Genomic DNA, 12,045 nt, shown 5'->3' with positions numbered 1-12,045 from the left:
TTGTTGTAATTCTGATTCTTATTTAAAAAACATCATATTTTGTCTTCCACAGAATTCAAAATGTCTCACAGATAATATGTAAGAGTAAGAAGTACAGTATACATATATTTTTTAAGTCTTTATGGCAGGTGCATTTTCATGTTGTCAAGGTTTTAGCCTCCATATGAAGCTCAGCAAGATGGCCCTTCGGTGTGAGTCAGACCACGTGGCTGCGTACCCAGTCCTCTGAGCGTGAGAAGTCAGCCACGTGAGCAGTGACCTCAGCACTCCGGTCCCACAGGCCAGGGAGGAGAGAGGGCGACATGATCTCTGTCCCAGCTCTTCACAACAATATGGAGAGAGACTGCCACTTTCTTCTTGGCTCATTATCTTCTCCCCCAAGTCCTAGCAGAGTGCTGGTGAATACCTGCTTACCACACTGGAACTCTCTCTCCATAAAAACAAGACTAATAGTAAAGCTAGGCAAGCGTCTGAGGCAGTATGCAAAAACGGTCATCAGATCATTGCCGTGACAGTAGGCATCCTCACCAGCTCGCTCAGGCGACAGCTGAAGCAATGCGACGATTTAGGAAGATCAATTGCATAACCTTATAGTAACACTTTGTAAATCTGTACTGAGTGCTCAGACGAGAACTCACATTTTTCTTTCCATATTTAAACTCGGCTTTACAAAATCCGCCCCCCCCCCCCAAGAAACCGCTAAAAAGTACAAGCTTCAGGTAGGTGCAAGATTAAGAGCAAGTTTCTAAAAATAGTAATTCCTTATTTAAGTTTATGAGGTAATTCTGCTTATCAATACATGGACTGAGGGGCCCAGTATGGTAGCCTAGTGGCTAAAGTTCTTGCCTTGTACATTCCCAGATCCCATATGGGTGCTGGTTCTAATCCCAGCAGCCCCGCTTCCCATCCAGTTCCCTGCCTGTCACATGGGAAAGCAGTCAAAGACAGTCCAAAACCTTGGGACCCTACACCTGTGTGGGAGACCCAGAGGAGGCTTCTGGTTCCTGGCTTCAGATTGGATCAGTTCTTGCCATTGCAGCCACTTGGGGAGTGAATCAGGGGACAGAAAATCTTCCTCTCTGTCTCCCCTCCTCTCTGTATATCTGACTTTCAAATAAAAATAAATAAATCTTCTTTAAAAATTCATGGATTGAGACAGAGAGAAGATATCTTGTTGGGATTTTCATGGTGGTTTTCCAAGTCTGAAATGATACATACAACATGAAGGGAACTGTGTAAGTCAATCAGAAAAGCAAAGACACTTAAAAGGTGACCAGAAGTTAGCTCTGGGTGAGCCCAGCCACTCTTCTTCCCCTTTGTCTCTGTTGCCAGCGCATAGTAGAGAGTGTAAGAGCTCTTTTTCCTATTCCCTCCCAGGATCAACAGCCCGACATCTTAGACTTTGGACTGGTGACCGCCCTATTTTCTTGAAGACCACAGTTAGATAATGGTGGGACACCGCACTGTCTCAGAAGCCATATTAGCAGAGTTCAGTCACCATTTGTCCCAGGACAGCTGTAATTGACTTAAGGATGCTTTGGACTTGGATACTAATCTAGCAAATGAATTCTACCAAACCCAAGAAGTCATTAGGCTCCATTTAATTTTCAGTTAAAGAATATCTCTCGTGTGGCTTCATAGAATGCAACATTCTCCAAGCATGAGTCACCCAGGCAAGCAGCCAAAGCAAAGCAAATTCTAGTAAAGTTGAATTGAAAAAGTTCTTGTCTCGTGCATGTGTGTCAACTGAACAAACATAGAGGGTTAATCAGGTTAGAAACATGGAATGCTTACACACGTGAAGTCCCCACATATGACGGGCATGTTGACACAGCTCTGGATTAAAATCCCATAAAATTAATTCAAAATCACTGTCTATTTATATTGAGGTCCACTGAGCTGCAGTAAACATGGACAGTTTACAGGACTGGACATGGGAGGGTTACTCCTGACCATGGCAGTACACTGTCTTTCACCCATCGCAAAGCTCGGCAACTCTTACTTCCATAGGAGGAATCTTCTATCAAATAATCTTTGATAGAGACAACTTACCCATTTTTAAAATCAGCCTCCTTAGTGGATAAGAAGCAAGATCTTGGGGTTGGCACCATGGCGTAGAAATCTAAGCTTCTGCTTGTGGTACCAGCAACCTATATAGGCACTGGTTCACATTCTAGCTGCTCTACTTTCAATCCAGCTTCCTGCTTATGAGCTGGGAAAGCAGTGTAGGATGGCTCAAGTCCTTATGCCCCTGTACCCACATGGGAGACTTGGAAGGAGCTTCTGGCTCCCAGCTTCAGATCAGTTCAACTCTGGCCATTGCCACCATCTGGGGAGTGAACCAGTGGTTGGAAGACCTCTCTCTCTCTCTCTCCTGTCTAAAACTCTTTCAAATAAAAACAAAACGAGTCTTTAAAAAAAGAAACAAGACCTTGATGGCTTCATGTCTAAGATCTCCTTAAATTTTATGAAAGCACTGAGTTATGGCATAAAAACACATCCCAGACATGGTACTCAGTTCTGCCCAGATGTCATTCCCTGATGCGCATGTGTCCCCTCTCTCTTCAGCCAACAGCCAGCACAGGTCAAACAGCTTTCCCCCCAAATGCATGCTAAATTGAGGCTCATTTGAAAAAATATTTTTAAAAATCATCTGTTGCTCATTAAGATGGTAGCTCCCTGCCCAGAACCATCATTACCCAGTTTGTAGTGCTCCTGGCTCCTATCAGAATCAAAGCTAAACTTAATCTTGTTATTTGGCTGTTGTCAATGTAGCTGTGGGTCTGTAGGATGAATATCTCCAAGTCCTCCACATGGATTAGTCCCCTGCCAAGTAGGAGTGTGGGAAACACTTCACAGTTTGATATTCTTTTCTGGTATTTCCCCCCAAGCCGGCCCTGTCTCCCCGGGCAGTGCCCTGGAGCGGGCAGCCACTCACATGCAAAAGAAGGTGATACTTGAGAATCCGTTGCACTGGCTTCAGGAGATAGGACCCCAGAGGCAGGGAGTGTCTCAGGGCTTCTTGACGCTCCCGGAAGAACTTAGCCAAAATCTTGTTTCTCATGCACTCAGTCAGCACCGCCATGGATCTGCAGGAAAAGCCAATATTCTTATCCAAGTTGCAATGCATATATGTGAGTATTCAAGACATTTTTAAAATTTAAAAACAGTTTTATCATTTGTTTGAAGGGCAGAGATAGAGAGAGAGGTGGAAGGGAAGACAAAGACAGAAATACACTCTATCTGTTGCCTCACTTCTCAAATGTCCATAACAGCGAGGGCCGGGCTGGGAGCCCTGGAATCCAAATGGGTGGCAGGGACCCAATTTCTCGAGCTATCACCTTGTGCCCAGAGGACACACCACAGAGAACTGGAGTTGGAAGTGGATCCTGGGCTGGATAAAATCCAGGCACTCTAGGACGGGACTCAGGGATCCCAAGCAGTATCCTAACTGATGCATCCAACATCTGCCAAGTAATTGAATTTTAAACAGCAGTGCCAGGGTAGCTGCCCTCAGAGAACTAGGGCAGCCACACAGCTATATCCTGGCTGGAATTCCTCTGGGCAAATTAGAAAAAGGAGTCCCTTTGGATGAGTGAGTCAGGAAAGATGCTGTACCAGGCATGGTAGTGCCATACACTTGGGGGCTTTGAAGCAAGGAGCTCCTTAGTCCCAGATTGGCAGCACAGGTCTTGTAGCTTGCCAAAAAGATTGAGATTTTAGACCTGGTTCCATCCCGCTGGGGCGTCTTTGTGTGGCGCTCACCCTGTATGTCTGTATTGTATTTCTATGGGTAGGCATCTGAACTCTAAGACAAAAGAATTCCTGGCTGGTTGTTTGAGGCAGGGATTTGCACAACACTTGGGATCAACATCCTACATCAGAATGTCCAAGTTCCAGTCCAGCTCCATTCCTAAGTCCAGTTTCTTGCTAATGTGCACCCTAAGAAGCAGCAAGTGATGGCACAAGTACCTGGCCACCTGCCATACATTTGGGAGACCTGGATGGAGTTGTGGCTCCCCACAGCATTCATCTTGTCCAGTTGAGCCCTTGTAGACTTCTGAGGAGTAAATCAGTAGATGAGAGGTCTCTATATTTCTGTACAAGGTGAGCAGATGAATGGATGTGTGAGTGAGTAATAAGTGAATGGCAAAAGGAGTTTCTTCTTGCCTGGAGGTTCAGCTCCCTGCCAGGGTATCTGTCACCCTTCCAATGGTCACCTTTAAATAAGGCACAATGTGAGAGCTCTTCCCTGCCCGACTTCCCTGTGGGGGAATTTTTACTTGTTTATTTGGAGATCAGAGCTACAGATAGCGATAGACACATGTACAATCTTCCATCCACTGATTCACTCCCCAATTGGCTATAAAGACTGGGACTGGGCCAGGTGGAGGCTAGGAGTTTCATCTGGGTCTCCCATGTGCATAGCAGGGGCCCAAGCACTTGAGCCATCTTTTGCTGCTTTTCCAGGCCATTGGCAGGCAGTCAGACCAGAAGTGGAGAAACCTGGAGTCACACCATGGGATGATGTCACAGATGGTGGCTTAACGCTTTGTAATCATATCACCAGACCCCTTTCTGCACTCTGAGTGCTTCTCCTCATCTGAAGTTCAGTTTCTGAGATAGCTGGACAGTGTCCTTCTGGGAAGCGCCTTGCCGCAGGGATCAGCAAAGGGGCCAGCATTTTCCTTCCAGCCTGACTCCCAAAGAGATTATGTGAACAGCCCCCAAACATGTCACAGAAATTAAGCAGACAGCACTCAGATCTTACAACTCATACAGTTAAACAACAAAATACACCTCCATGGAAGAAAGTGAACTAAAGTCTTATAATTAAGCCCTTAGAATCCTTTTTTCTTAAATTGGAAAGTCAGATTTACAGAGAGAAGGAGAGACAGAAGGATCTTTTGTCCACTGGTTCGCTCCCTACGTGGCTGCAATGGCTAGAGCTGAACCAGTCAGAAGCCAGGAGTGAAGAGCTTCTTCCAGGTCTCCCACCTGGGAGCAGGGTCCCAAGGCTTTGGGCCATCGTCTACTACCTTCCCAGGCCTCAAGCAGGGAACTGAAGCAGAATTGGGGCTGCCAGGACATGAACCAGCACCCATAACGGGATCCTGGTGTGTGCAAGGCAAGGACTTTAGCCACTAGACTATAGTGCCACGTCCTTTAGAATCCCTCTGATGGGGCTTGCATCCCATATGGGCAGTGTTCAAGACCTGGCTGCTCCATTTCTGATCCAGATTCCTTCAAATGCACCTTGGAAAGTAGCAGAAGATGGCCCACATGCTTGAGCCCCTGAAACCACATCAGAAACCCAGATGAAGCTCCTGGCTCCTGCCTCCTGGCTTTGGACTGGACCAGTCCTGGCTGCTTTGGCCATTTGAGGAGTGAAATGGCCAATGAATGGGAGATCTCTCTGTCTCTCCCTCTCTCTGTAACTCTCTCAAGTAAATAAACAAATTTTAAGAAAAAGGATTCCTTTTATGTTTATCTCCTTGTAGAAGTATCTGTTCAAATCCCTTTCTATCCATCTGGAGTGACTCTCCCTCATCCTGCGACCTGAACTCCCTTAACATTCCTCACAGTCAGAACCTGCTGCCTTGATGCTCCATCTGCATGCCTGAGCACCTGCTCAAGAGTGCACTGTGCTCCAGGCTTCCAGAAGTCTCCACACAGGCAGGCACCTAAGGAAGGGACCTGAGGGTGCCTGTGCATCCTGGGCTGGGCAGAGGAACATGCACCTCTTCACAGCAGAATCACTGGGTGTGGCGGGGGTGAAGAAAGTGGATACTTGTCCAGGTGTGAGGGTGACAGTGTCACAGCCAGGATCCAAAGGGGGAAACTGTCAGATGGGCTGGAACGCATGGTACTCCAGGACTTCCAGAGCCAACTGCCTGGAGAGGAGGACTCAAGGGGAAATATTCCTCTAAAAATGTAAGAGAGCTGTACACAAGAGTGCCTGGTCCCTTGGCCCACCTCCTGAGCACCACTCTGTTCACAGAGCATGTTCAGTGCCAGGCTCCAAGCAGAACGTGCCCCAGGAACTGGCCCTGAATGTGCCTTCCCAGACCCTCTGCTCCTCCCCCCAGGCATCCTCTCCTTCCATCACGTGTAACCAGATGTGTCCCATCTCACACGTCTGTATCTGAGCCTCCGTAACATTTCACGGCTGCCCCATGTTCTAATCCCCAAAAGAACAGAAACTGCCTGAAGGTCCAGGCCCTTGGCTCCCATTTCCTGCTGACCTACACTCAGCTTGGAACAGTGCCTCATGAGTGACAGGCTCTTGAAAACACTCCTGCACAAACAGCGGTGTCTCCTCTCTGAAACTGCTGGACATACAAGACGGCACCCTTGGGCTTGAGCTCTCCTTTCCTCGTAAATCACAAAACCCAGATTTGCAATGTTGTGAGCTCATATTAAGAAGCCATTTCTTCCAACGGTACTGCAGTTTATAAGGGATCATGCACAGACACAATCCCCAAAGCTCCTCCTTCTACTGTCTCTGTCTTGGTCACTGGGATCAGAACTGCTCGTTCTTCAGAATGTGGATGCAGCATCGTGAGGTTTGAGGTTGAAAAACTGCAGTTTAAATCCATCCTCCCCTGGCTGTTCACTGGCTCGCGATCCTTACATCAGTAAGCTGCCTATGGGAGCCTCAGCTCCTCCATCTATAAAATGGGAAGGAGGAAGGGGCAAAGACGAACTTGGGCTTGTTGACAAATGGGCCAGGCTCTGGGATGGTGGGGGGGTCTACTTTAGTTTAATCTCTCAACATCTCTAGGATGCTGCAAACACACTTTTTAACATTTTGTACCTGTTGCATTTAACGTGGTGTTCAGTAGTCAGTTCATGATAGTGGATGTCTTTTGGACAAAGAACTGCCTAGAGTTGTGACTCATGGTCTGAGGCCCTTAGGTCCTACACTGAGGTGATCAATACGTTGCTCGGACCTCTCCCCACCATCGTCCTCTGTCATCGCATGGTGGAGCCAGCAGCCTGGGGAGATGGAGCGCTCCTCTTCTCATCTTGGCTTAACAAAACTTGCCTTTGTGTGAACTCTGTTAAACTTAGACGGTGCACAAAACCCAACGAGCAAAACCAGGACATCTAGGGGAAGTGGTGCTTCCCAATCTTAAAAACATGGTGCAAGAGCAGGAAGAGAGAGATCAGGCTCACAGCCATACGCAACTGCCTCGTTGGTTTTTCACTGGAGATGCTGGTAGTCTTCTTGGTCTCTTTTGGCAACTTCACTCTGTACTGTCTCTGCAGGGATCCCTGCAGGCCAAAGGAATAAGCCAGCACCTGGTGTCTCTTATACTCTGTTCTCGGCAATGCTTGTTTTTCCCCTTAGCATTCTTCCCAGAGACAGGCATATGACACCGGACAACCACACATATCAGACCAATTGATCTGCAATCATATGAAAGCTAACACAAGTACTTCTCTTCTTTTCTGCTACATACCTGGGGTAGTTAGTGCAATACTGGGTGTAAATGTGGAACTCTTCACTCTGCAATGAAAGAGAAAAGCACAGACATCAACACGTATCACAGTCACGTAGATGCCTTTCCACATTACCAGATTTTAGGAAGTAGTCAATTGATACTTGTTCATTGGAGGATAATTTGTAAAAGGCAGAATAATGAATTCTGTGCAAAATATGGGAATGGTTAAACATTTTAGGCAATCTATTAATGGGAAAAGTAATAGGATATTAGAACTGCATCAAAAGAGAAGCACATAAATCAATGAGGACTGCTGACATGAGTTTATCAATAGAAAGAAAATGGGCTTTTCCTATGTGATGAGCAGGCAAAGAACTCAACTGTCCTTTGTATAACAGAATCATTCACGTATCTGTGATCAAGAATCATTCACAGGGGCCCGTTTCATGGTACAGGGCATTAAATTGCCACTTGCAATGCCAACATTCCAGATAAATGTTGGTTTGAGTCTCAGCTCTTCCACTCCCAAGCCAGTTTCCTACTAAAGAACTGGAAACAACAGAAGATTGCTCCCAAGTGGGTCCCTGCCAATCAAGTGGGAGATCTTGATGGAGTTCATTTCCTGGCATCTGCCTGGCCTAGTCGTTTGGGGAATCAACTAGCAGATGGAAAATCTCTCTGTCTTCCTCTCTCTGTAACTCTGATTTTCAAATGAACAAGTCCTAAAAGACAAAGAATCATTTAAATTTTAGTAAAAATGGACAGAGCTGTAAAATAGTTCAAAATTAATGATGATGTAGTGATGCTGATGAGCTATGTAATCCAGAAAGATGAATTGTAAAACACTTGGTTTTCAGTTGGAGACCCCCAGAAATCTTTCTGGTGGATTTCATAGGATTTTCCAATTTGTTCCTGCATTGTGAAGAGAAAGATGTATGCAGATGGGTGGGTAAAGTAGCAGAAGCTACATAAAACTTTGAAAGCTTTTGAATTGAAGACTGTCAGCTAATAAATGCGTTGAGGCCAATGAACCAGCAGTTCTGGTAAAATCTGAAATAGAATTACAACGTGAGGAAGGGTGACCAACTATTCTGAGGGTTTCACATTCTGTCCCTTCCCAACTCTTCACTCCCTTTTTCTTTTGAAATCATTCCTGACTCCAAAAGAGTGCATACTTTAAAGGTAATCTTTATATTTTAACTTTTTTTCTCATTCAAAAGGAATCTTTATCTACTATTTTTTCCTGTTAAATTCAACTAGGATAAGATTAAACATGTAACTTACATGCACACATAAGTAAAGGGGATGGCATAGTATGAGCTAACTTCAGTAAGCATCAACTCAGGGCTGGCACTGTGGCATAATGAGTTAACCTTCTGCCTGCAAAGCCAGCAGCCCTTATGCGTGCCAATTCATATTTCAGTTGCTTCACTTCTGATCCAGTTCATTGCTTCTTGGCCTAGGCAAGCCGCTTAGATAGATCCTTGGGCCCCTGCAACCATGTGGGAGACCCAGAGGAAACTCCTGGATTGTGGCTTCCAATAGGCTCAGCTCTGGCTATTTGGGGAGTGAACCAGCAGATGGAAAATCTTTCTTCATGTCCCTCCTCTCTACATCTCTGCCTTTCAAATAAAGATAAAATAAATCTTTTAAGACACCATTGGCTCATTACCTGCATCCCACATTCTTTCATGTCTCTTTGAATCAAATTCCAGACATCTCACCATTTCACCTGCAGCTGCACTAGCATGTCTCTTCAAAATAAAGAGCTTTTAAAAAAAATCACCACAATGCCATTACCACAACCAAATGATTCCATAATACGCTAATGGATCAGCATGGCTGTTCATATTTCCTTTATACATTACATACCAGTTGGCTGATATCAGTCACTGTGAACATTCAATTCCCGTCTAACTTGTTTCTTTACACATTCGCTGTTTAAGAAACCACACTGTTCTTTCCTGCAGAGTCACCTTGCTGATGCCAAACCTGTAGCTCCCTTTAACCTGTCCTATCCACTATCCTACTTGTGGTTGACAAGAAGGGCCTGGATTTAGGTTCCACTGTTTGGTACAAATATCCCATGGCCTGAACTGCACTTGCATCTAGAAGTATGCCACATCTGATTGTCTTTCTTTTTAAAGTTTATTTATTTTTATTTTGAAAAGCCAGATTTACAGAGAGAAGGAGACATGCAGAGAAAGATCTTCCATCTGCTTGGTTCACTCCGCAAGTGGCCTCAACAGCCAGAGCTGAGCTGATCCAAAGTCAGGAGCCAAGAGCTTCTTCTGGATCTCCCACATGGTTGCAAGGCTTTGGGCTGTCCTCCACTGCTTTCCCAGGCCACAAGCAGAGAGCTGAATGGGAAGCAGAGCAGCTGGGATACAAACCAGCGCCCCTATGGAATCCCTGCCCATAAAAGCAAGGGCTTTAGCCACATTGGGTCCCTGATTGTCTTTCTTTTTATGATGTTCACAAACATGGGTGCTCATCACCTCAACCATTAATTCATTAGGTGTTGCAAACTAGTGATGTCTCTAGTTCTATTATTCCTCCTTTATTAGTCAAGAGCTTTCCCCCAAAGCAACTCCCTTCTATCAACTAATGGTGACTTTTCAGTTGTGATCTGTACACGAAGGGCATTGGAAATGTTTCACTTTTTCGCTAAATTTCCAAAATCATGCATCCGTTTTCTTGCATCCTACTAAGCTGACCAGTTTGGCTTTTTAAATATCCCTGTATATTGCGATTATAAACACATTTAGTGTGTTTCAGCAGAATTGGTTAGTTGCTCTCACTGCTGCTCCAAGGACCTCATCTTTGGTCAGTAGCAGCAGTTCTGGTCTGGCCCCTCCAGGATCTTCTCAACTTCTGCTATGACAGGACATGTTCCAGACCATTCTGTGCATTGCCTGTCCATACTCATTCTTTCAAAGCCCTGATCCCGTTTGGTGGGAAGTTGTATCTGGAGGCCCCAGTCGGGGCAGTAGACACTCCAGCTATGAGGCAGACTCTTATCTCAAGGGGTCAGAGTTAGGAATATAGCATTTTTTTTTCTTAAGGTTAAAATACATCCTGAGTTCACACTAATATTTATAAATTCTGATTCAGGCTGACAGCATTTTTTACCAGTCCTGATCATTGTTAATGTCTGCATTTTCTTTCTCAGTGACACTGGCATAAATACTTCTTTGCTTTATTCTATGACACACTCCATAATTTCAGAATAACAACAGCAACACCACCACAAATAGTATCATTACTAACACAGTGAAGTATGTATTTGCTGTACCTCATCCATAGCATACTCATGTTTTGCAGGCCAGTTGGAATTCCCCTACTGTGGTAAGTCACAATTTGGGACATGGTTTATTTTAGTTTTCATTTCACTTTCGGTTTTTGGAGGCTATTGTTTAAAGCTCTTCTTTTTTAAAGGCTCAACTCTACAAAGAAATCCTCACCAAAGAAGTCTGCCTTCTTCTTTTGCATTCTGCTCTATCTCCTATCAGTAACCAATTTTTAATCATAGGTGTATCTTCTTTCCTAGACAAATGAATCATGCTATTCCAAACTTCGTGATTTCCAAACTTGAGTGTATATGTCACAATTACACAGAGGGCTTGCTATAACATATTCCTGGATTCTATTGCCGAAGTTTCTGATTCAGCAGGTCTGGAGTTGGACCTGAGAATTTGTGTTTGTAAAATATGCCCTGGTAAGGTTGATGCTGCAGAGCAGGGACCACACCTGTGAGAACCATAGTGCTATACATTCCTGCTATCCACTCTCCAGGCTCCTACAGTACAGCAGGCTATAGGCTTTTGTTTGCTTGTTTGCTTTTTGTCTTTTTTCTTTTACTACTTCATAGCACTCCGTTATGTGGCTATACCATCATTTATTCAACCTGCTACTTGCTGACGGACATGTGGGCTGTTCTTAGTCTTTTCAATAGCAAATTCTACTACAAATAATTGCACCATATTCATGGGATTAGTCATTGTGTCTTTGCACTAGGCTACTGACTGTAGAAATGCTAGGGGAAGGGTAACTTCAGATCCTACTGGCAGCCACTTTCTCTCCATAGGGCCTTTGCCGCTTTGTATTGCCATAGCTGTGAAAGTGTCTGTTCCCTTAGCCTCAGTGGTACATCAGGCTTAGTACCAGATTATCGAGCACAATACTTCAAAGATGCTACATTAGCTGCCAACTACTACAAGTTAGAGGGTACGGATGCTATGATTTCTGACTTCTGAAAAGCCATGCCACCCACTGCCTCTGGACCTCAAGCTCATGTGACAGTCCCCATCCTCATGAAAGCAGACAGGAACCTCTGCTGCCACAGCCTCAATCTGGGCCTCCTCCATGCACTGAGTTCATCTGCTGGTGCCTGCAACAGCCTTGGCTCCGGGAATGGGAAAGGCAAAGTGACCCGTCCAAGGCCTTGCAGTAAGTGAATGTCAGACTGCAGCTTTGCTCTGGATTGGCCTACTTTCCTCTGAGTTTCTTGCAGCTCCTTTCCTCCTGCCGTCCCACTCATTTTGGAATTGAACATCATGCTGATTTTCCTTGCTTTTGGAGGTCCTCATGAGCATTT

At 45.1% G+C, this 12,045-nt stretch overlaps 1 protein-coding gene across 3 annotated transcripts in view; it reads right to left on the bottom strand.

Annotated features, from left to right (window-relative positions):
* The window catches only part of PLEKHG1 (pleckstrin homology and RhoGEF domain containing G1), an 84,120-nt gene that overhangs the window by 28,756 nt on the left and 43,319 nt on the right, over positions 1-12,045 (bottom strand). For 2 of the 3 annotated variants that reach the window (XM_040965485.1, XM_040965482.1), the window contains exons 4-5: positions 7,467-7,513; positions 2,939-3,089 (exon numbers count right to left, since the gene is read on the bottom strand). In XM_040965485.1, the coding sequence (XP_040821419.1) occupies positions 2,939-3,089; positions 7,467-7,513 (198 nt within the window). The remainder of the gene's footprint in view (positions 1-2,938; positions 3,090-7,466; positions 7,514-12,045) is intronic. The other variant, XM_040965483.1, reaches the window with a different exon arrangement.

The sequence above is a fragment of the Ochotona curzoniae genome, unplaced genomic scaffold, assembly GCF_017591425.1.
Source record: "Ochotona curzoniae isolate NIBS_2020 unplaced genomic scaffold, NIBS_Ocur_1.0 scaffold_3890, whole genome shotgun sequence".
NCBI lineage: Eukaryota > Metazoa > Chordata > Mammalia > Lagomorpha > Ochotonidae > Ochotona > Ochotona curzoniae.
Note: the sequence above shows the minus strand (reverse complement) of the source record. Positions and strands in the feature narration are given on the sequence as shown.